At 36.6% G+C, this 25,388-nt stretch overlaps 1 protein-coding gene across 1 annotated transcript in view; it reads right to left on the bottom strand.

The window, feature by feature from the left end:
- The window catches only part of LOC150080754 (uncharacterized), a 161,395-nt gene that overhangs the window by 383 nt on the left and 135,624 nt on the right, over positions 1-25,388 (bottom strand). Inside the window, exons 6-8 of the mRNA XM_090380807.1 lie at positions 16,422-16,635; positions 14,870-14,916; positions 6,943-7,018 (exon numbers count right to left, since the gene is read on the bottom strand). Coding sequence (XP_090236933.1) covers positions 6,943-7,018; positions 14,870-14,916; positions 16,422-16,635 — 337 coding nt within the window. The remainder of the gene's footprint in view (positions 1-6,942; positions 7,019-14,869; positions 14,917-16,421; positions 16,636-25,388) is intronic.

Here is a 25,388-nt window from a genome sequence, read left to right as displayed (position 1 = left end):
GCTGCCAATTCAAACCACTTTAACTGGGTTTCAAACACATCCTATTTCAGGAGTTTCCTAATTTGAGGTTCTACGAAAATTCCTTCCTCAGTTTGGCATATGTTAAATTAGGAAACACTTCTGAAGTATGTAAATCTGTTACCTTCTTTATTTCGTCCCTCACAAAATTTTTCATCAATTCAAATTTGATGTGTAGGGGTGGAAGAAGAACCTTGTTTGATTGCACTACAGTAATATATTTTATCTTACACTGTCCTAGTATGAACTCATCCCAATGTTCACAACATAATGTTTGTCTGTTGCACGGCTGTCCCACAAACACAAAAAAACAACAATATTTTGTGAAATCCCCTACAAGCCAACAAGCAAACCAATAACCTTAAGATCACTGCATATGTTTCCACCTTAATTCTGGTATTTTATAGCATGTAGAACCTTAGACATGCATTCATGACTTTCTTTAAGTCCAACTGAATGAAACACAGGAACTGATGGAAATTCCTTGCCATTATGAAGCAAAACTGCTTTTAAACTTAATTGAGGATTCTATGAATAAATGCCATTTATCTGACTTATGCATGGCACCTAGTTCTTTTCAGAAGTCCAATAATGTCTTTGAAAAAAACACATACTGTCCTCCACAGCAAAATATTTCAAAAACTTTTCATGTCTTTTTCGAAACATTGAGATCTTTGTTCCTACTGTGAGTATATTCTACTGCTAGAACCTAACAGTTCAGCTTGTTCTTTCAGAAAATTTAAGTCTCAAACCAATCATTCAACTCATCTTGTCTGATTACATTTACCACGTTACCTGAACTTACTGGCTGGTAGCCAAGGGTTGTGGGTCACACCCTCCTACTCTCAAGGGACTGTTTATGTTTGGAGGATAGATTTACAACCCTGAGAAACATGTCACAATCAGTTAATACTTGGAAAACCTTGGCACAGCCTACAAAAATCTTCACCAAAAACACTAAGTGTGCTTTCTTCAAACTGTTTGCATCAGTATTTGAACCAAAGAACCATAGATAGAAGTCTGATTATTTTTATCACAGCGGGGAAAACAAAGGCCAGAATCGATTGCTAAAATTAAGAGAATTAGCTATATCTGTTAAAATAAATTGGTGTGACATACATGACTGGCTAGATTATGCAAAATTTGCATATTTTGGTAAACATAACTCCTATATTTAATAACTGTGATGTGATGTGAAACTATCATGGTGATATTCGAAATCTACACAAAAATTGGTTAAAAACAACATTTAAGTTCTTGGAGATAAAAATTGTGTTGGCTAGTGTAATCTATAACCAAAAGTTACAAGAGTTTGGAGATAGGGTAAATGAGAAGTCATTAGCAAAGGCATATGATGCCAGAAAGCATCCTTATGGCAGCATCAAAAAAAAAAAAAAAAAAACATTTCACCTATTCATTCGCTCCAAAGGTTTGTCCAGTTCTTCCTTGAATTTATTCAAGCTATCAAACTTCCACAAAGACGGATGGAAGTTTTTTCCAGCAATCAACCAGCTGCTGGCTAAAGGCAAATTTCCACACATCTATTCTGCAACTGTCTTTCTCCAGATTGAATTTATGTCCCCTCAAGGGTGTAAACTGAGCATAAGGAGGGGTTCCATCAGCATTGAACTTGCTCAAAACATTCAAAGCCTCATACACCTCAATCAGATCACCTTGCAGGTGCCTAGTCTCCAGATACTGCAATTTGCAAAACTTAAGCCTTTATTGGTAAGGGCAACCCTTTGTTCTTAGATTTAGTTGAGCAATTACCAAAATTGTTACTGAAGATACTATGGTAGTAACACAAAAGCAAGTATTGTGTAATACACACAGCAGCAGCAGGGCAAAAGAGCTAATGTTTGTTTTGCACAGTTCTCTGCATAATGTGTGCATCACCTATTCAGTTTTTGAACTTTTTAAAATAATTCTTAAATGCATATATATGAATCACTTTATTCCCTCTAAAAATTTTGCTTTTCTGATGTGTGTACTCTTTATGGTTTTCAAAATGTGTTCCTTTAAAATTTGGCTGTTTGCTAATCTAAAGTTATAGCAATAATCTAAAGTTATAGCAACTGGGAAGTTATAGCAATGTTGCAATTTCATCATATTTCCTACTATGAAAATATCATTAGCAGCCTCATAATAGGTTGCAACAAAGTTTTATGTTTCAAATATCATAAAAAATGCAGGTATTAAACTTTAAAAAAAATATGTGCCCTTCTCTGCATGCACAAATGCTTAGTAGTTATTTGATCCATGGCAGTTTACTTCCTGGAAGTTTACTATAGGTTGGAGAATATCTTGATACAAACTAAAATAAGCTAATAGCCCAAGAGAAGCTGATCGGATTTATTCTCTACATAAAAACATTACAAGTCATTATAGATTAAATCAATGGTTCTCAAGCATTGTGATACTGTGACTCCCTAAAATGATAAATAAATCTGTGCACACAAGAATGAAATTAGAGGTTTCATTTGGGTTAGAGTTTTGCAAGAAATAAATATAATGCTTACTTTTAATTAAATTTTAATCTATATAACCTTTCATCTTGAAAAAAAATTCATTGTAAACAAAAAAAAAAAAAAAAATTCTAATTAATAACCTGGTGAAAAATGATTTAAAAAGTTGTTTGCAACATACAGCATAGCTTCCAACTTTTTACCTTCAAAAAACTGGAGATCAGGCATTTGTAAATAAGAGAAACAGGATTTTGGGACTAAAACAGGAAGCTATGCTGTAGGTTGCAAACAACTTTTTAAATCATTTTGTTTTAAAAAGGGGGGGGGGGGGGTTTGTTTTTTTGCAAAAAGCATGCTTTTAAAGACTACACTACATTAAAAATTAAATTTCACTGGCAAATTACAAATTTTACATTAAAATACAGTTATAGGGTTACCAGAACCTTTTGGATATTCTGAAGGATGCTGTTTCAGAATTTATCACCTTCAGAAACAATGAGTTAATATTTTGTCCAAAACAATGGCCCTGTTATAAAGACTTAAGAAACATAAAAAAAAAAAAAAGGCACCTGGGGAGGATGGGATCTATCCAGTTATATTAAAGGAGTCAGCAAAGGAAGTAAACAAATCCCTAGCCATAATTATGAGAGCATCCTTGGACTCAGGAGAAGTCCCCACGGACTGGAGATGTGAAAATGTATCCCCAATTCACAAATGGGGGATCAAAAGGTGACACGAGTAATTACAGACCTGTTAGTTTAACTTCTGTTCCGGGGAAAATAATGGAGTCACTGGTTAAAGAAGCATTGCAGGATCATCTAGACAAGACCGCAGTAATAATTCAGATGCAGCATGGGTTTGTTAAGGGAAAGTCTTATCTGACAAATTTCATTGGATACCATGATGTGGTAACAAAAGGAACTGGATGCAAAAAATAATTTTGATATCATATACTTGGATTTCGGGAAAGCTTTTAATACTGTTGCACACAGAAGACTACTGTACAAATTGGAGCAGAATGGTATTAAGGGCAAGTTGCTACAATGGGTAAAAGGGTTGTTGGGTGGGAGACAACAGAGAGTGGTAATCAATGGATGCTGCTCTTCGTGGAGTAATGTTATTAGTGGAGTCAGGGTTCAGTGTTGGGCCTGCTGTTGTTTTGTATATTTATCAATGATATTGATGACGGTATATCAGGCTTAATGTCCAAGTATGCAGATGATACAAAGGTTGGTAGGGTTGTTAATGACAGTAATGGTAATTTGCTACTGCAACAGGACCTACAAAAGTTGGGCAGATGGGCTGAGAAGTGGCAACTGAAGTTTAACATTGACAAATGCAAAGTACTACATATGGGTAGAACTAACCCCAGAGCAACGTACCAACTGTGTGGTACTACACTTAGGGCCATAGAAAATGAAAAATATCTGGGAGTAAATGTGCAGTCAGATATGAAGTTTTCTGAGCAATGCAGACAGGCTGCCAGAGTAGGTCATGGAGTCAATGATATACAGGAATTTTGCTAGTGGGGAAAAGGAAGTGATTATTCCTTTGTATAAGGCAATGGTCAGGCCACACTTTGAGTACTGCGTACAAGTCTAGAGGCCTCATTTTAGGAAGGATGTAGAGCTGCTTGAGCATGTACAGAGAAGGGCAACAAGATTGGTGAGAGGAACGAAGGGGTCCTCTTACCAAGAAAGGCTTAAGTTCTACAAATTGTAGCGGCTGGAGACTAGGCACCTGCAAGGTGATCTGATTGAGGTGTATAAAGTCTTGAATTGGTTGAGCACGCAGAATTCTAATAGGATTTTTCCACTTGCTCAGATTATGAACCTGAGGGGGCATAAATTCAAACTGGAGAAAACAGTTATAGAATAGATGTGCAGAAATTTGCCTTTAGGCAGTGTGTAGTTGACTGTTGGAACGGCGCCTCCGTAGCCAGGTGGGAAGGAGCAGCAGTGCGTAGCACACGCTTCTTGATTAGACCGGGGTTCGAGCCCGTCACCACCAAATACGAAGGATGCGGAAAGGTCAGGGAATGACCACCGCATATCCCGGAGCAATATGGCCTTAGTTGCTAATGCTCCTAAAAACCAAATAACAACAACGATGACTGTTGGAACAAACTTTCATCTGTCATTGTGGAAGTTGATAGCTTAAATAAATTTTAAAAAAAAACAGCATTTTTTAAATATTTTTTTATTAAAAAATAAAGTTACGCTGAAATAATTCTATAAAACAATTCCACTCTGCATTAGGTTTTATAGAACTATTTTAATATATTGATAACCTGCATTGAAATAGCATCTTGCTTCTCAATTACATCATGATATGGGACTTGCCCAGTCTATCTACTAAGGCAGTGGTTCCCAATATTTTGTCACTCACTTTTTTTTTTTTTTTTTTTGATTTGGTAGTTGTTGGCGCATCGGCTTCTGTGGCCATATTGCACCTCTCAAGGTTTTTGCAGTACTTTGATCCAAGCCCGAGGCGGGAATCGAACCCGCGACCTTTGGGTTGCCGGGCAGGTACTTTACCCACTCAGCTAGCCCGGTCGGCTGTCACTCACTCAAGTCACACTAAGTTAAAAGACGAATTTTAACAGCACACTGAAATAGTGATTGCCATTGAACTCAATGGAATTTTTCCTAATCTTGCAGCACACTTGAAAAGGGTCGTCGTATACCAATGTGTCGAGGCACACTGGTTGGGAACCACTGTACTAAAGGTTTAATATACATGTGATGAATGTTACATTTCCAATCAACACTTGGCTGCTTGTTTAGATTCAATACGTCCATTCACTGCTCAGCATAAGCTAATACTAGCTACCTGCTGTGATGATAGAACCATAGTTCCAAAACCGGTGATAGATGGCTTTGAGTATTTAATGGATAACAGATTTGCCTACTGGGTGATGTTATCTGATTAAAAATAATATTGATTACATAGACATGTGTAGTCATTCCTAAAGAGCCCAAGCACTGTCACCATCACTGGAGATACAACAACATCCTCACACAGTCAACAGTAAAACCTAATGCAGGATAGCTATTTTAATTTATTAATAACCTGCATTGAAATGGTAACCTGCTTCTTAATTACATAGCAAAAAGTTACCTACAATAAATGCAATCCATTAAGAAAGGATGGAATATTGGCACTGTCTGAGCAGAAATCACAATTTAAAAAAAAAAGTTTTGTAGAAATTAAAAAGAAAGTTGGACACCTGTCACTATGTTTGCTACAAGTGAGGGTGCTGTCATCCCCATTGGATTAAGAGAATTTGTGAAAGATAACATCACTGCTTTGTGAGTAGTCAATTTGCAGTTGGCATGTGGTGCACTAATAAAAAAAAAAAAAAAAAGTAAAGTGCAGCCATTATCAACCCACTGCAGGGTGGAAGCCTCCTCAACAATTCATGCTGAGGGAAATGGACCATAATCTGCCACGCTGGTCCAGTGCGGGTTGGCAGATCGACCGTATTCAGCAGTCAGGGGCTTGAACCCCCCGGTCTACTCAAAGAGCGTGTGCTACTGCACTCCCGCTCCTGCCCACTCGGCTACGGAGGCCGGTGCACTAATAATAAACTACAACTAGGTCAAAAAATAAAGATTTTGCATTAGCAAAAATCTTTAATACTTGTTCTATTCAATTGCAAAATAACTGAGGAAAATGGAGGAAAAATAAAATAAATAAACAAAGGAACTTTAAAATACAGTTCACTGTATTTTGTGAAAATATACATGATTGACCCACTGCAACATATAATATATGTTGCAGTGGATATAATATGCATCAATTAATATGGAAAGAACAATCTAGCCTTTATCAGTTATAAATGCAAAAAGCTAGATCTCTATTAAAAAATCTTAAGTCCTTTAATTTCTAAAAGTTGGCAGGTATGATGACAAAACAACCTTATGTCAATAAAGGATTACTGAATCTCATACAGTTCTTGCTACCATTATTGTAGCTTTTTTGAATACCAAAGTGTTTTTTATTATTATTATGCTAACCTGCAGAGATTAAAGTAAATATGACAATTTCCTATATGGTATAAAGATGCTATGTTACTTGATTTTAGTTTTTTTTTTTTTTTTTAGGAACATTAGCAACTAAGGCCATATTGCTCCAGGGATATGCGGTGGTCATTCCCTGACCTTTCTGCATCCTCCGTATTTGGTGGTCACAGGCTCGAACCCCGGTCTAATCAAGAAGTGTGTGCTACTCACTGCTGCTCCTGCCCACCTGGCTACGGAGGCACCTCTGTTACTTGAAAAGTAAAAGATGTAAAAAAAAAAAAAACATCTGTAGGCCTTTCCATTAATACTACCCTCCATCATGCCCACCTCAAAGACTTAAAATACAACACACCTTGTAACTAAACGTTAAATAAATTTTGAATAAACAAGATGAATACATATCATAATATTACAAATACTATTCCTAAATTTACCTTCCAATGTTTCTGTATTTTCTTCTTCATTCATTTCTAACAAGCCCTTTACTGTTGGAAGACTTGACCCTAAGTCCTGTAAATATTAAATAATATAACTATATACTCAAAAAATATACATTGATTAGAGTGGTATTTGCAGAAAAATGCTCAAGGCAACCAAGAAATATAAATGAACTGGTTGCTTCCTACTACTATTCCCCCCCCCCTTTTTTATTTTTAAGGTAACCCCAAAGTACTAGAGACTTCAATAACCACAAAAATATTTAAGGCTATATCTCTAGTACTACATATGGGTTGAGTAGACAGATGACCCTTGCTGATCTTAGACTTATATTTCTTACATTCTCTAGAAATTAGCTAAGAACTGTTACAAAGATAAGTATAAAGGCATAAATAAAGACTAAAGTTAGTACAAAAAATTTAAAGCTTAACAAAAGTTTGGAAGAGGCCATACCAGATATATAGGAACAATATTTCATGTTAGGGAGAATTGTGTTTGTTACTTTGAGGCTATTCAGAAGAAAACAACACTGAAAGTGAAAGAGCCCAGGGTTTTTTTTTTTTTTTTTTTTTTTGATACAAAGGAAAAAATATTTATGATGTGCTCATAAATGTTAGCATGTTAGAACATGCTAACTGCAGGTTAGTGTGCTCTTTTCTAGAACAAGTGTTATTGAAGTTAAACATTACCAGCAAATTCAGTTTTCCTGATACCATGGGGAACACCATGGCAAGAAATAAGATACTGTATAAGAAATAAAGAACTTCATTCTATAAGAATAATTCCAGTGGCATGATCTGAGCAATATTAGGGTCAGATTTATTGTTATTGTGCAAAATGACACAAGACTGGCAATGACCAAGGGAAGGTGGCTCCACTGGAGAAGAGCTCATCAGTTATGTGATGCATCTACAAAGACAAATAGCATTAACTGTGTACTTCAAAGGGCCATTGGTGAAGCAATGCCCAAGATTTTGGTGGTTAAGATTTTTTTTGTACTCTGGTAGATAAATGAAAAGCAGCGTAGTAATAGAAAACCTTATTATCTCTATTAGCTGGGTCATACAACTAGAAAACTCTCATGTACTACAAAATGCTAATTACAAGAAAATAAAAAAATTCTCCCAAAAATTCCAAACTTTACAAGAGAAGAGAAAAAACCATCCTAGAACTACACAAAGACAAAGCCATCAATGTATTGAAAGCAAACAATATAAATAAAATGCCAGTTCTTAACCCAATTGGCTATATAAAAAAATAACCAGTCTTCTCCGCTTTCCTTTCAGTTATCACAAAGTCATTTATATATATTTATATATATATATATATATATATTAGCATTAGTAGCGGCATTTGATGCAAGAAAGCAAGCTTATGCAGCATCAGCCAAAAAAAAATATAAATAAATAAATAAAAAAAAAAAAAAAAAACCACTTCCACTTCACCCCTCTGTTCGTTCGAAATACCTGTCCAGCTGAGCCTTAAACTTATTTAGGCTATCAACTTCCACGACAAGGGATGGCAGTCTATTCCACCAACCCCCCCCCCCCCCCCGCTGGCTAAAGGCAAATTTCCTCACGTCTATCCTACATCCGTCTTTCCTCAATTTGAATTTATGCCCTCTCAGGTGATTATTCTGAGCAAGAGGAAGAATCCCATCAGCATTGAGCATGCTCAAACCATTCAAGGCTTTATACACCTCTATCAGATCACCTCGCTGGTGCCTAGTCTCCAGACACTGTACTTTGCAAAACTTAAGCTTTTCTTCGTAAGAGCACCCCTTTCTTCCATTCACTAATCTTGTTGCCCTTCTCTGTACTCGTTCCAGCATCTCTACATCCTTCTTGAAATGAGGCCTCCAGACCTGTATACAGTACTCTAGGTGTGGCCTGACCATTGCCTTATACAAGGGAATAATCACCTCCTTATCCCTGCTAGAAAAATTCCTATATATCATTGACAATACACCATGAGCTACTCTTGCAGCCAAGTCTGCATTGCTCAGAAAACTTCATATCTGCCTGCACAACCACCCCCGGGTCCCTTTCATTCTCTACCACTGTCAGTGTAGTACCACAGAGTTGATACGTTGCTCTGGTGTTGCTGTTTCCCATATATAGTACTTTACATTTGTCAATGTTAAACTTCATTTGCCACCTCTCAGCCCATCTGCTCAACCTTTCCAGATCCTGTTGCAGTAGCATAGTGTGAGTAGTGTCCTTGACAACCCTGCCAACCTTCGTATTGTCTGCAAACTTGGACATTAAGCTTGATATACCATCATCAATATCATTTATAAATACAGAAAACAATAATGGACCCAATACTGAACCCTGAGGGACTCCACTAATAACATTAGTCCACGATGAGCAGTGTCCATTGATTACCACTCTCTGTCTTCTCCCCTTCAACCACCCCTTTATCCATAGCAGCAATTTGCCTCCAATGCCACACTGCTCCAATTTGTGCAGCAGTCTTCCATGTGCAACAGTATCAAAAGCCTTTCTAAGATCCAAGTATATAATATCAAAGTTATTCCCTGCATCCAGTTCTTTTGTGACTGCATCATAGTATCCAATCAAATTGGTCAGGCAAGACTTCCCCTTAACAAAACCATGCTGTGTCTGAGCTATAATTGAAGTCTTGTCTAGATGATCCTGCAGTGCTTCTTTAACCAGTGCCTCCATTAATTTTCCAGGAACAGAAGTTAAACTAACAGGTCTATAATTACTTGTGTCGCCTTTTGATCCTCCTTTGTGAATTGGGGTCACATTTGCATATCTCCAGTCCATGGGTACTTCCCCTGAGTCCAAGGAAGCTCTCATAATTATGGCTAAGGGTTTGCTTACTTCCTTTGCTGCCTCCTTTAATATAACTGGATAGATCCCATCCACCCCGGGTGCCTTTCTTGTATTTATCTTCAACAATTTCTCCTCCACTTTACTCTCAGTTATTACAAGATTCTCTAGCTTACTGCCAGAGTTGAATACACCTCTGGCACTCCCCTCGCTGAATAACTCCTCATGTGTGAATGTCGATGCAAAATATTCATTCAGTTTGTTAGCTACCTGAGCAGGATAATCAACAGTTGACCCATCGATATCAAGTGGACCAATCTGATTCATCCCCTTCCTTCTAGAGTTTACATAAGTAAAGAACTCTTTGCTGTTTTTCTTTGCATCCCTTGCCAAAGATTTCTCGTAATCTGCCTTCGCCTGCCTAACCTCCTTTGTAACTTGGTTACAGATCAACTTGTATCTATCATAGGTTTCTGTGTCACGTGTTAATTTGTATGTATCCCATGCATTTTTCTTCTCTGCCATATGTCTCATTAGTTCATCTGACATCCACTTAGGCCTTGAACCTTGAACAATATTTCTTAGTTGGTATGTAAAGCCTAGTAGCTTCCAAGATAAGTTCTTTGAATGCTTCCCATTTTGAATTTGCTGTTGGTAACATCATCAGTTGGTCCCACTGTATAGAATTTAAATACTGTCTCAGTCCATCGTAGTCACCTTTACGAAAGCAATAACCCTTCACTTTACCCCTAATGGTAGTTACCTCTTTGAGTAAATCCCACTTCAGCACACTGTGATCACTGCCACCTAGTGGTTCATTTACCTGCAGATTCTTAATGCATGAAGAATCACTACTGATAATCAAATCAAGAGTATTACTCCCTCTAGTTGTCCCCCGAACATGCTGATGTAGAAAACAATCATCCAATAAATCCACAAAAGCCTTGCTAGTGTGTGGAGTGACCAGCCCCCAAATTCCAGTCAATATCTGGGAAATTAAAATCCCCCATTATAAGACTCTCTGATTTACTGGCCCACTCTATTTCCCCGTACAGTTTCTTATTATACTCATCAGAGTCATTAGGCCTATAGCACTCTCCTACTCTCAATTTTGATATCCCAATGCTTATGTCACACCAAACTGACTCAACACTGTCCAGCAGTGTCGACTGGCTTCACTTCCTTGGATTTTATGTATTTCTTAACTAATAGCATAACCCCTCCTCCCTTCCTACCCTGTCTATCCTTTCTGTAGACATTGTACTCTCCAAATTCCAGTTCTGCATTCCTTATATCTGTGTGACACCACGTCTCTGAAATCCCCAAAATATCTGCCTTTGATGTTTTGAGCAACACCTCAAATTCATCAAATTTATTTACTAAACTCCTAGCATTGGTGTACATGCAAGTATACATGCACCTGTTCTTTTTCTTAGCTACCCTAACACAACCTATGTGTTTATTTGTACCCCAATGATTCCCATCAGTCTCTGAAATATCCTGCATCTAATTTTCAGGCTGCGGCTCATTCCAATAGAAGCAGTGCAAGAATCACTTTCACCTCTGCCAGTGGCTACTGTTAACCTATTAGTACTTGTATCCCCCCAAGCTAGCAGTTTTCCGACCCACCTAACACTGCCTCGATAGCATCAGCAAATATTCTTGCACCCTTTCTATTTAAGTGTATCCCATCCCTATAGAAGCAGTCACTCCTGTTAACAAGTACAGACCAGGCTGAAAAAAATTGTACCCCTTGAGTCTTGCACAATCCTTCCAGGGCCAAATTGACCGACAGGGCTCTCATCATATACCTCCTCCTATCGTGTCTGGGCAGAATTGCAGACACTTTCAAATTCAACCCTAATTCACGGCTTTTTTTCAACAGTGAACTGTACTTGTTAAGTAATTCTGCCGGTCTCCTACTCTTAATATCATTAGTGCCAACGTGTACAACTATATCACCTTTTGTGCCCTTAAAAGATGACATCCGCTCTACAATGTCATCAACCTTTGCCCCATTTAGCTCTTCATTAGAGTTTGATAAACTTCTGGCACCTCCTTCCCTAAATAATTCCTTATGTGTGAATGTAGATGCAAAATACCTATTCAATTTGTCTGCAACCTGAGCAGGGTCATCAACAGTTAGCCCAAAGACATCAATTGGTCCAATAGGATTCAACCTTTTCCTTCTACTGTTAATAAGAATAGAAGTCTTTGCATTCCTTGACAGTGACTTCTCATAATCTGCCTTAACTTGCCCAACCTCCTTTGTGACTTGATTACAGATTAATTTATATCTACCATAGGCTTCTGTATCATCTGATAATTTATATGCATCCCATGAACTTTTCTTCTCTGCTACGTGTCCAATGATTCATCTGACATCCATTTAAGTCTAAGCCTTGAACAATATTTCTTCATTGGTATGAAAAGCCTAGTAGCTTCTTTGATTACTTCCCTAAATATTTCCCATTTAGAATTTGCTGTTGGTAACATAATCAGTTGATCCCACAGCACAGAATTTAAAATGTAGCTGAGACCACTGTAGTCACTCTTATGAAAGCAGAAGCTCACCCTTGATAGTAGTTACGTCTTTAATTAAATTCCACATTAGTACACTGTGATCGCTGCCGCTCAGTGGGTCTTTTACCTGCAGATCCTTGATGAATGAAGAATCACTGCTGATAATCAGATCATAAGTACTGCTTCCTCTTGTTGCCTCTCTAACATGTTGCTGTAGAAAAGTGATCCAAGAAATCCACAAAAGTGTTGCTAGTGCATGTGACCAACCTACAAATTCCAGTCAACATCATGAAAATTAAAATCTCCCATTATGAGACATTCTGATTTGCTGGTCCACTCTATTTTTCTGTGTAGCTGTTTGGTGTCTCATCACAGTCATTATGCCTATAACATACTCCTACTCTCAATTTTGTTTTTTCACTGCTTATACACATCAAAATGACTCAACATCGTACTTGTCACCCATGTCAACTGGATGAACTGCCTTAGATTTAATATGCTTTAATATTCAATAACAGAGATAATCATTTATTATCTCAATTAGTGAAATCTATAAATTATGCCCATCACTAGTTTGCATACACTCAAGTGTTCTTGTTTGTGGCAACAAAAGATGGTATTATCAGGATATGCTAAGGTTTGTGATGTTTGAAACAAACAAAAGGTTCAAGGTATATGTCATAGTAGTGAATTATACAGGTATATGTCATAGTAGTGGGGAAAAGGAGGTGATTATTCCTTTGTATAAGGCAATGGTCAGGCCACACTTTGAGTACTGCGTACAGGTCTAGAGGCCTCATTTTAGGAAGGATGTAGAGCTGCTTGAGCATGAACAGAGAAGGGCAACAAGATTGGTGAGGGGAACGAAGGGGTCCTCTTACCAAGAAAGGCTTAAGTTCTACATGTAGTATTAGACAGTTAAAACAAGAGCACTTAGTTTTAACTGTGTCTACAATAATATCAGGAATGCTACCAATAAAATGAGTGAATTCAAACTCCTGAATGATGAGCTTCACTGTGGTATGATAACATATTTCAGAATATATGGTACACTACAGACAAGATTGTGAAGGTTACAACGAGCACCTCTATATTCAGATGGAATGGGTGAGCAAGTGCGAATGTATTATTATACGCAATTTCAATTTGCCTCTTTTTGAGAGGAGTAAGTAGGAGGAAACCCACTTTCTCGTGGAAAGTTACCATGGGGGACACCATTTAAAATAAACTAGATGATTATTATTTATATCAACATATTAGAGAAAGTACTAGGGGCAAGAATATTCTGAACTTGATCATCATCCATACAAATTTTACAATGACATCATAAGGCTGACAGTACAGAAATCATTAGCAGGGAGTGATAATCATCTTGAAGCTCCAAAAGGAGCTTCAAGAACAATTGAATCTGGTATAGCTTGTTTGTTATTTGGGTTTTAGGAGCATTAGCAACTAAGGCCATATTGCTCCGGGGTATGCTGTGGTCATTCCCTGACCTTTCCACATCCTCCGTATTTGGTGGTCATGGGCTCAAACCCTGGCCTAATCAAGAAGTGTGTACTACGCACTGCTTGCTCCTGCCCATCTGGTTACGGAGGTGCTGAATCTGGTATAGTCTAAAGTTCTCATGGACCTTATTGAGTATTTTGTGGAGAGGTCTTATTTCAACCCCATGTTTTCATGTATATTAGTTGTAAATATGTAGGCAGAAACAAATGAAGTGTCTTTAAATTTACATAGTGAATGTATGTGTGCTACACTACTGTGCATTTGTGCAAGTTAAGTAGAGTTCTATATGCTATTAAATTTGAAATTTTTGAAGGTTTTTATTATAATTATTTTAAATTTCATTTTTAATTTTTCTTTTTAAAATAGCCATTACTTTTGTAAATAATTCTATGATGAACTCTAACTTCATGAGGTATACTGGATTATCAATAGAAAATTTAAATTTCGTTGCACTAATAATAGTCTCCCATAATAATAAATTACAAATCCTTTGCTTGTGGAAGCAACATTCAAGATCATATTAAAGGAAAACTTAAACACTAATTTTATTTTTATAATTGACTCTATTCACTTTACTAGTGGCAAATAACTTCAGTTCTTATAACCACAACAAGTAGTTTAAAGGTTTAATTATGCAGTGCAAATAACAGATTAAAAGGAAAAGTCTGAAATTTCTTTGTCAACCTGGAAAACAAACTCTGCTTGACCAGTACTTTATTTCTTAAACTAATTTTCAATTTTTCTTTTTCAAATAGCTGTTACTTTTGTAAATAATTCTATGATGAACTCTAACTTCATATTCAACTAAAGTAGTTAAAATCAGGTTGGTTTTTTTGGGTTGAGGCAGCATAAGTGAAGGGCGGCTAACATCTTAGTCACCTTTCACTTATGCTGCCTCCTTAATACTGGCTAACACCTTAATACTATATGAACAAATATTAACCATTGAGATCTCATGTACAGAAAGGGTTTTCAAATAAATTTAATTATTATTATTTTCTCTGGGTAAAAAAATAAAAAAATTTTGCCCTTGCAAAATATGTCTGGCAGACATTTTCAAATTATTATAATTAAGCAGAACAGGTCAACTCACCAGATTTGCTTGAAGATTTGGAATTTTTAAACCACTTTGTGAAAAATCTGAAAAAATAAGTTTTTTGTTAAGTAAAAATTTTGTCCAAAGCCTCCAAAAATAGTACTTTTAAATAAAATTTACAAAAGCATACATACAAAAAATAAAGGAAAAAAAAAGTTTTCAAGTATCAGCTGGCATTTAAGGGCATTTTTTAAGCCAAAATATAATCTATAATCATGCAGAGAACAGGATATTAAAAATAACACTGATCTGGAAACATAATTAATATCTCTCTAGACATTTAAAAAGTTTTCCTCCTAGTGATATTTATTCGAGTCAATGGGAGAAGAGGGCGGGGAAATTACATCACTACAAGCATGCAGGTAAATAATTACATAGGTGATTTCCTGATTAGATTTCGATCAGTGAGTTATAATGTTATTATTATACAAATAATAACCTTATACAATACAAAACGTATACAAATATTTACAAAAAACTAAATTATTTACAATCATACCTCTACTATATCGGAACAATGGGTCCCTTCATTAGCTGACAGACACTAATATACAAAAAAACGTTACAATGGAACATCAAATGATGCCAGGCGTTGTCATGTAGTATTAGACAGTGAAGCACATTGAGGTTGGTGAATGTTAGATGGAAGGCACACAAATGGGTTACCAGGCAGAATCAGACACTTGCTATTGACAATGTAGAGTGCGTAAGTGGGATGCATGCCAACGTTTGTCGCATTGAAAGACAATTGTTTCCAAACGTTCATCAACCTCATGCATGTGCTTCACTGTCTAATACATGACCACACCTGGCATCATTTGATTTCCATTGTAATGTCAGCTTATGAAGGGACCCGATATAGCTTGTATATTTGTAAATATTTTAGTCCTGCTCTTTTAGATGCAACAATATTCCTCATGCATTATGGAACCAGCAGCAAAAGGCCTTTTCCTAAGTGACTTATGTAAATGCAGGTAAATAATTACATAGTGATATTTATTCCACTTTGAGAATGCCTCGTGGTGGGGTAGCCAATGGGAGAAGAGGGATGCGGGTCACGTGGTACAAGTGGGTGGGCGATTACATCACTACAAATGCACAGGTAAATAATTACATAGGTCATTTCCTGATTAGATATCGATCAGTGCATTTTGACAGGTGTCTTTTACAAAGAAAAGATTTGACTTACTCCATTATACCTCTACATTTTATGTTGAAAAACGTGCAGGCTTGGTGAGCAAAGCGAGCAGGGGATGAAGCCCCCTATTCATTCATTATAATTAATAATCTCAAATAACTTAAGTTAAACAGTTTGGTTAAACATACTTCAAAAATGGATCTCCTATACAATAACAAGTAAAAACCTTGGTGTTGTATAGGAGAGAACAAATGATAGCCATCAATGAACCACAATTGATTTTCTAGATGGACACTTAATATCAGTGATATGAAAATAATGAATAAAATCAGGAATAATTTTTTTTATGATGGGCACTACCTGCTCAGTATTCACCAAAATTAAGCTTATAGTATAAACTGAATTACTTACCTGTCTGTATACCCAGACTACGTTGAATTGGCTTACATAGTGTTCCTGCAGATGTGACAGAAGGCTGACACATTACACCCTGGTTCTTTAAAATCTTTTCTTCATGCAGCACATCAGAAGCTGGTTCAGTCAAGAAGTCTACTGGACAGACAGGATAAATTGAAGTGGATGGCGAATCCGAACATCTTTCAGACAGCAAATCATCAATAGGTACCTTTGAAAAAAAATTTTAACGAAATAAACAAATATATTTTGATGGCATTGTACTCCCTTTTTATACCAGCAGTCACTGATCTTTTTATAATGTGACTGCTGTAATTTGTTGAAATGGCAACAGAAACAAAAAAAGAAAAAAGTATAGGATATAATCCATCATCAAGCATGTGAAGATGATGCTCCTTTCAGCAATACAAAAACATTTCATAAATAAAAGACAAATCTCTTCAACTGTAATATCAAATACCTTTCACTGGTACCAATGGATATACAATAATAACATCTCTTTAAAGGCAGAAACTGCAGACAGTGCTAAGGCCAAAACTTTTTTGGGGATATTCAACTCCTCAGATGTTCCTTATATGACACTGCCTATTAATCTGACCACTAGTAATGTGCTGAGCATATTCATCACAAACCACAAAAATATTGGTAAAACATTTTTAGTAATTCTACCTTATTTGAAATGAATGAAGCATGTTTCCGAGTCTTTTTTTTTTTTTTTGTCTTGGATGGTTTATTCTATTGCATATTGAGGAAGGTTGTTTATCTCAATAATATTTAAGATTGCTTTGTGGTTTAAAAGAAAAAAAATTTCAACTTCAGTTGTTTGAAATAAAGCATCATAGCATCTCTCGAAAGAAACTGTTTCACAAAATAAAATTAGATATTTTTCAGGCATGCTAGTATATATGCATAAAGTGCCTATTGCCTTCAACATGGATGTCTTTCCATCCATCTGCATGTAATAACTCTACTCCTAGTGAATGGATTTTCATATACTTTTATATTTAGCTCTTTTAGAAAAATCTGTTGATCCATCCAAAATTTCACTGAAATCAAATCAAACCAGTGTAAATCTGGCAATTATTTTATTTATTTATTTTTATTTTTTTGTCCATCCATCTGCCCATAATAACATGGACCCTCAGCAGATCAATTTTCATGATCTGCTGAGCTTGGCTCTCAGAAAAACTTATCAGGCCATCCCAAGTTTTGCTAACACTGGACCAAAATAAATCTGGCAAATATTATTTCTTTGTCTGTCCATCTGCATGTAATAACTTAACTCTCAGTGGATGAATTTTTATGAAATTTTATATTTGGCTCTTCTAGAATAATATGTCCAACTTTTTCAAATTTCATTAAAATCAAACCAATAGAATCTGGAAATTATTATTATTATTATTATTTTTTTATATATTGAGTATTAACAGCTCTGATTCATACTATCTAATTCATTTTTTTTTATACATATCACACAGGTACTTGAAGCCTGTCACTGACATTTTTCCAGGTATGATAGGCTAGAGCTTGTTACCTAGGAGTTTAAACCACTGATGGAATTAATTTTCATGTCCCATTTGTGAGTTGAGTAGACCAAATTTCGGTGAAATCCAGTCATTATATGCAACTGTTGGTTGGTTATTTGGATTTTTATGGCGCATCAGCATATAAGGCTATAGTGTGCCAAGCAACTGTTAGTATCCTTGGGTATATCTTCCATGACAAGGTGTGAAAAACAATGAGTCTAGTATACTAAATGTGACTACTCAAGGTGTGACCCAATGTAAGCAGGAGACTGAGGTGTAGCATCCACATGACAGTGAAAAATGCTGCCCTTCTGTGTGTCACCAGGCAATACTAGGTAGTAGATGACTCACTGTCTGGTGCAACACCACTTTGATTATAAGAAGCTTGAAGTGTTGAAACTAAGGTTTACTCAACAGAGCAAAGTTCCAGCAACCTCATCTGTTCCATCAGTATGAATCATGTCTTTTGAGGATATGATGGGCATCGTAACAAGGTCCAATATTTCTTACAATCTGAGGGTACAGCTCTAAAATGGTATTTTTATGCTGGCTGCTAGATAGCCCACCAGACTGAACCCACTGATAACTCTCTAGGGGGCATCTGGATCAGATGGCGTATAATCTCACTGTGTCTACTCTGCCAACTGATGAATGGAGCAAGTGTGAGTAGTGCGCATTGCTAAAGTCATTATGTCAAGGAGCTGGGTATATCCTTCCTATATGTACGCCGTATCCAAAAATTTCATTTAACTCATATGTTCCTCCCCCTCTATTTTCACATTATTATCTACCGAATGCATCATTTTCCTTGGTGATTTTAATGTTCACAACTCTAGTTGGCTTCAGTTTTCTAGTTATATGAACCCAGCTGGTCAAAATGCAGTTAAGTAATACCCTTGGTTTATCGCTTATATGTGGCTTGTCTAAAATAGCAACATGTCTGTATCAAAGCCACTGCTGTTCAATTCAATTGCACAAAAATTAAACAGAAATAAGATATTAAATAGTTTTATTGAAATTAACATACAATAAATTACCATTCAATCTGTAAACTTAGTTATTTCTGGCCACTGAAATACTTTTTAAAAAATTGGCTCATTACAAGAAGATGCCCCCTTCCTCTGACTGAAAAATTAGCCACCAAAAGAAAAACAATATTGTTCATGCCTGTTTTATTTAAATAAATTTTTATTTAATAAACTTTCAGTTTTGTAGAAGCATTAAACTTCTAAAATTGCATGTTAATCTTTAAAATAGATGTCAAGTATCAAAAATTGTAACAAAGTATAATTAGTTCATAAGCATAGAGATTAACACATTCGCTGCCGATCACGCACCAGCGCGTGATGTCGCAGCAGTATTGAAGAGCCAATCACGCTCTGGCGCGGGATGTGGCATCATTACCCAGTAGCCAATCACGCGCGGGCGCGGGATTCACTAGACTTTTGTATGAAGTTGTCAACTTCAGTTGGCATTGTGTTTCTGCTGTTTATATTTGTTTTGGCGTCAAGTAAAGGGTTTAAACTATATTTAGTTGTATGTGGTGTTGAATATTTTGTTACGTGACATGAGGAAAAGCCTTGTAATATGAGTTGTGCAGATGACAGTTTAGCAGGCCAGTCGGGCCCGAAAAGAAGAAAAGTGCACTATAAAAAATCCCTTACAGATGAAGAAATTGCAGAAATATTGGAGGATTTATCTGACGTATATTCCAGTGACGTCAGTTACGACGATGATGAAGATTTTATCCCTCCAAAGGACGCTTCGGATTCGGAAAGTGTAGATGAAGAAGGTATTGTGGAAGAGGCTACACTTTCACTGCAGGATCCCTGTAAGTTGGAAAACGTCGTGTGGGAAAATGACGTAACATCGATGAAACAGTTTCGTTTCACAAAATCAGAGTCTTTGCTGCAACCCGTGCCAGGTGAGAATCCAATAGATTACTTTCGTCATTTATTAACCGACAATATCTTGGATGAAATAATTACACAAACAAATGTTTATGCTCATGAAATACTTCTTCCCAGAGAAAATAAAGAACATTCTCGAATAAATGCATGGACGGACACCACTAGAGATGAAATGCTGGTATTTTTAGGATTAATTTTACATATGGGAACCATTCGACTGAACCGCATACAAGATTATTGGAAAACAGATAAGCTGTTCGGATTACATGTATTCGCACACAACATGAGCAGGAATCGTTTCTTATTATTACTGCGGGCCTTGCATTTTGCAAAAAATCCAGAAAAGAAAGAGGTATGTCCACGGGATTGCCTATATAAAATTCGGAAAATGGTGAATCTGTTCAATGAACGAATGTCGGAAATATATTATCCAGGACGTGAGATTAGCTTAGATGAGTCTATGATATTGTGGCGTGGAAGGCTTGTTTTTCGACAGTACATTCAAAACAAATGCCATAAGTACGGCATCAAGTTGTATATGATCACAACGCCTACTGGCATGGTTATCAAAATTTCAAGTGTATACCGGTATGTTGGATGATTCTGGTGGAAAAGGACATGCACAAAAAGTCGTCATGAACTTACTTGATGGGATGTTAGATGTCGGGCATAGCATATTTATGGACAATTATTACAATAGCTATGAACTCGCTAAGTGTCTCGCTGACAGACAAACACATTGTACTGGGACAATCAGAAGTAATAGGAAAACATTTCCGAAAGAGGTTCGAGAAAAAAAACTGAAGAAAGGAGAAACTTTATCAAGGTGTGCCCGTGGTGTAATGATTGCTAAGTGGAAGGATAGAAGAGATGTCAGTTACATATCTACAGAATACCAAAATGATATGGTGGAAATGCAGAACAAACGAGGCGAACTGAAATCAAAACCATTGCCTATAATTCAGTATAATAGATTTATGTCAGGCATAGACAAGCAAGATCAAATGCTTGCCTATTATCCTTGCGAAAGGAAAACCATTAGGTGGCCTACAAAAATATTTATGCATATTTTGCAACTAATAATGATAAATGCACACCATATCTATAATAAATATTCACATAACAAGGTGCAACTTTATGACTTCCGTTTATCAGTGATCAGATCTTTATTAAAACAGCCATCTGATCTCCCTCATACTGTGCATCATGTACCTGAACTGGAACATGTGCTCAAACCACGGGAAGAAAGAAAAGGTGGAAAGATATTGAGGAAGCAATGCAAACGTTGCTATTCCGAAGGGAAACGTAAGGATACAATCTATATCTGCAGTGTTTGTGAAGGATCACCCGGCTATTGCTTAGATTGTGCGAAAATTATACATAAGTAACATTCTGACACACAGTATTTATAATCTGTATTGGTTCGGTATGAAATAAAACGTATTTCTTAATGTTACCATGTTTTTTGTTTTATTATTTACAAACTATATTATTATGTTTTTATGTCACGCGCCAGCGCGTGATGCGGCATTTAAAGCCAAATTTGACCTCCAGTGCCTATCACACGCTGGCGCGTGAATCTCAAAATCTTTTGGAAACTGCTTATACGACACTTAAATATTGATATGGTATACCGAACAATCCCTTATTACCAATTTTCAAGCTTTTTGGTTATGGAAACACAGTCGGCTTCTGGCGACAGTCTCCGCCTTCTGTGCCGCGCTATTGACAATAGCATGCTGACTGATGACCGGCAGCGAACGTGTTAAGGTTCATACAGCTTCTGATTTCTACTTTGTGCTTATTTCAAATATGAGGCCTACTAATGTTATTCACCATAGTAATGTTTAAACAAATAATTATCTTTTAAAAGAGTTATTAACTAAGTATAAATACATTTGCTGGTGTCTGACAATGAATTAACCTGGTGTGAAAAGCATTTTCTTCATTATTCTACTTATAAGGAAAAATTAGCTTCATTGCTACTAATACATTAGTGATTTTCCAGTTTGTTTGTTTGTTTTGGGATTTATTGGGGGCATCGGCAACTATGACCATAGTGCACCAGATTTTCCAGTGTCAGCCAAGTTTTCACCATGCTATTTTTTTTTTTTTTGATCATGTGACACAGGAGAGTATAATTACTATGTTAGAACAAATGTGTTTGAAAGAAAAATAGCTGCTAAAGGGAGTTATGTTATGAAGGATTATTGCTGGTATATTGTTTTATATGTGGTGCTGTGTGATTGGTTGCAGTGCTTAATTTAAATAAATGGAGTTAGTTTATTTCTGTGTTCCACAATCATCATCATGTTTTAAAGTTGGATATTATGCATAAAGGCATATATTTCTACTTCCATATTTTGTTCCAGCAATGAATGTATTTCTAATGACAGAAGAAGTAAGGTATTTCCTGTATTTGATTGATACCTGGTGATTGCATCTTGGCTATCCCTTCCTCAAAATTAAACCACATGGAAGTATACAGAGACTAAGGTTATTAAAGTTTGTTACACCATTTTTAAACCCACATTCAAGAGGAAAGTCATGTCAGCCAACTTTAAGTTATAGATTCTTAAGGTCTTGCTGAAAAGAGAATGTTTATCCAAGACAGTCAACTGCTTTTTGCTTGTTATAAGGTTTTAGGCATATCAACAACTGAAGCCATATACATTGTCTGCAAATTGCATGTGTTCTGCAGTTGATTTGCTTGTTTGATGGATGTAAAACGCAAGTTTCTGGGAGAAAAACCATGCTACCCTTGCTGGAGACCAACTGAATCACGTTGTGAAAAAGACCCATCAACATTCCCCTTACATCATCAATGTGATTCGAACTCGGTATGAGGAGGATGGTGACTCTACGAACAGTGCTACCCACAAGGGACAGAAAAATTGGGCTAGTTTGCCAAGCACTGAATGGTCATTACTGATGCTGTTAACTGCTGTTTTTATTTTCATTGAAATTGTTCATGACTACTAGAAGAGATATTGTACTTTTTTCATTGGACATGGATACCACTTTATAGGTTAATAAGGAATGTTCCTTAAATTTGGAATTTAAGTTTTGTAGAACCAAAAGCTCGTTGAATTCAGTTTGCTTAATTATCACGATGATTATGCTAAGTTTTGAAAAAATATATATTTTTTTAAGAAAATCCCAAACATGAGAGATATAGAACCTATAGTACTTAGTACCGTACATGGGTTAATTACAGCAGACTCTCGATTTACCAGGGATCGGATTAACTAGGACACTTCGGACTCCAAATTAAAAAAAAAAAAAAAAAAAAAACAACAAGAAATCGTTTGTTTGTTATTTGGTTTTCAGGAGCATTAGCAACTAAGGCCATATTGCTCTGGGGATATGCGGTGGTCGTGGCTCGAACCCCGGTCTAATCAAGAAGCGTGTGCTATGCACTGCTGCTCCTGCCCATCTGGCTACGGAGGCGCACCAGAAATCGTAAAATTCAAGTAATAACTAGATTAGGTATAAACAGATGTTTTGCAAGTCGTAAATAAGCGGCGTTATAAGTCGTCACTAGGAGATTAGTGTACCTATTATCTTGCAACCCCCACTGTCTTCAAAACCGATGCTCAAAAAAAAAAAAAAAAAAAAAAAGAAAGACCAAATGTGTAGTTTGTTTTAGTGCGTCGCATCGATTGTTGTGTTCAGTCGCACTGCAGGACAAATTTTGTTTCATTATTTATGTCAGGAATGTCGAAATTTTTTTTATAGTAACCATTTTTTTTAATTTAGAAATAGCAAAAATTATGGGCAAAGACAAGAGTTGTGCTTTCAATTAAACAAAAACTTGAAATTATTGAAAAGTTGGAAAACAGTGCATCCGTTTAATCTCTAAGGAACCATTATAATATTGGCGACCAAACCATACGTGACATCGTAAAAAAAGGGAAGCATCATATTGGACACTTGAGTAGTACGTGGCAAGTTTTTTTATCTATCACCATACTTTTTACGTAGGTTGCTCAACATTTTTCGATATAGCAAGTCCCCGACTTACGTAGCTTTGGACTTACACATTATGTTATTTATATATTTTTTTATATGACTGAAGATTTCTGTGAAGGGGGACACATTTCACTATAACTTCAAAACCCAGAGAGTTCCAGCTATCGGTATTATTGCAAATGCAATAAGATTGAGTTTACTACCCATTTATAGCAAATTGCACTAAAAGCCCAATAACCCGGAAAGTGCAATTTATTATTATTTTTTTATGGCAGTGACCTCCAGTAATGTGCTCCAGAAACGATTTAGTGAAATGTGAGCTCGCATGGAGTGATAACAGTGAGTTTTCGCCTTAACCCTGTGAAGCTCTTTACAGAAAATTTCATTTTGACCGTTATCATTGTGACGACTAAGAGAAGAATTTTATTATTATTATTATTATTATTATTATTAGCCATATGGTGCAAGGAAGCCTAAGGCTTATGCTGCACCAGCCAAAAAACAATTTGAGTTACCCTGTGAGAGAGAAGTAGAAGGGAATTACCAAGAAAGAGAAGAATGATGATAACCAGCTCAGAACCCTGGGAGTGCCAAGCCCATACTCACCAGATTTGAGCCATCGATTATGGAAATAGGTAATTATTATTTTCAGATAATACATTTTGTATTGCCTGTAAATAATAATGATATGACTATATTTTGTGAATATTTGTATACATTGCAGTGTTACCAATTAACATTAGCATTAGTAGAGGCATTTGATGCAAGAAAGCAAGCTTATGCAGCATCAGCCAAACAAAAAAAAAAAAAAAAAAAAACCACTTCCACTTCACTCCTCTGTTCGTTCAAAATACCTGTCCAGCTGAGCCTTAAACTTATTTAGGCTATCAACTTCCACGACAAGGGATGGAAGTCTGTTCCACCAACCAACCACTCGCTGGCAAAAGGCAAATTTACGCACGTCTATCCTACATCTCAATTTGAATTTATGCCCTCTCAGGTGATTATTCTGAGCGAGAGGAAGAATCCCATCAGCATTGAGCATGCTCAAACCATTCAATGCTTTATACACCTCTATCAGATCACCTCGCTGGTGCCTAGTCTCCAGACACTGTAATTTGCAAAATTTAAGCCTTTCTTCGTAAGAGCACCCCTTTGTTCCATTCACTAATCTTGTTGCCCTTCTATGTACTCGTTCCAGCAGCTATACATCCTTCTTGAAATCAGGCCTCCAGACCTGTATACAGTACTCTAGGTGTGGCCTGACCATTGCTTTATACAAGGGGATAATCACCTCCTTATCCCTGCTAGAAAAATTCCTATATATCATTGACAATACACCATGAGCTACTCTTGCAGCCCGTCTGCACTGCTCAGAGAACTTCATATCTGCCTGCACAACCACCCCCAGGTCCCTTTCATTCTCTACCACTGTCATTGTAGTACCACAGAGTTGATACGTTGCTCTGGGGTTGCTGTTTCCCATGTGTAGTACTTTACATTTGTCAATGTTAAACTTCATTTGCCACCTCTCAGCCTATCTGCTCAACCTTTCC

The sequence above is a fragment of the Mastigoproctus giganteus genome, chromosome 9, assembly GCF_048544385.1.
Source record: "Mastigoproctus giganteus isolate SK-2022 chromosome 9, ASM4854438v1, whole genome shotgun sequence".
NCBI classification, from domain to species: domain Eukaryota; kingdom Metazoa; phylum Arthropoda; class Arachnida; order Uropygi; family Thelyphonidae; genus Mastigoproctus; species Mastigoproctus giganteus.
This window is presented reverse-complemented; position numbering and strand designations above follow the sequence as displayed.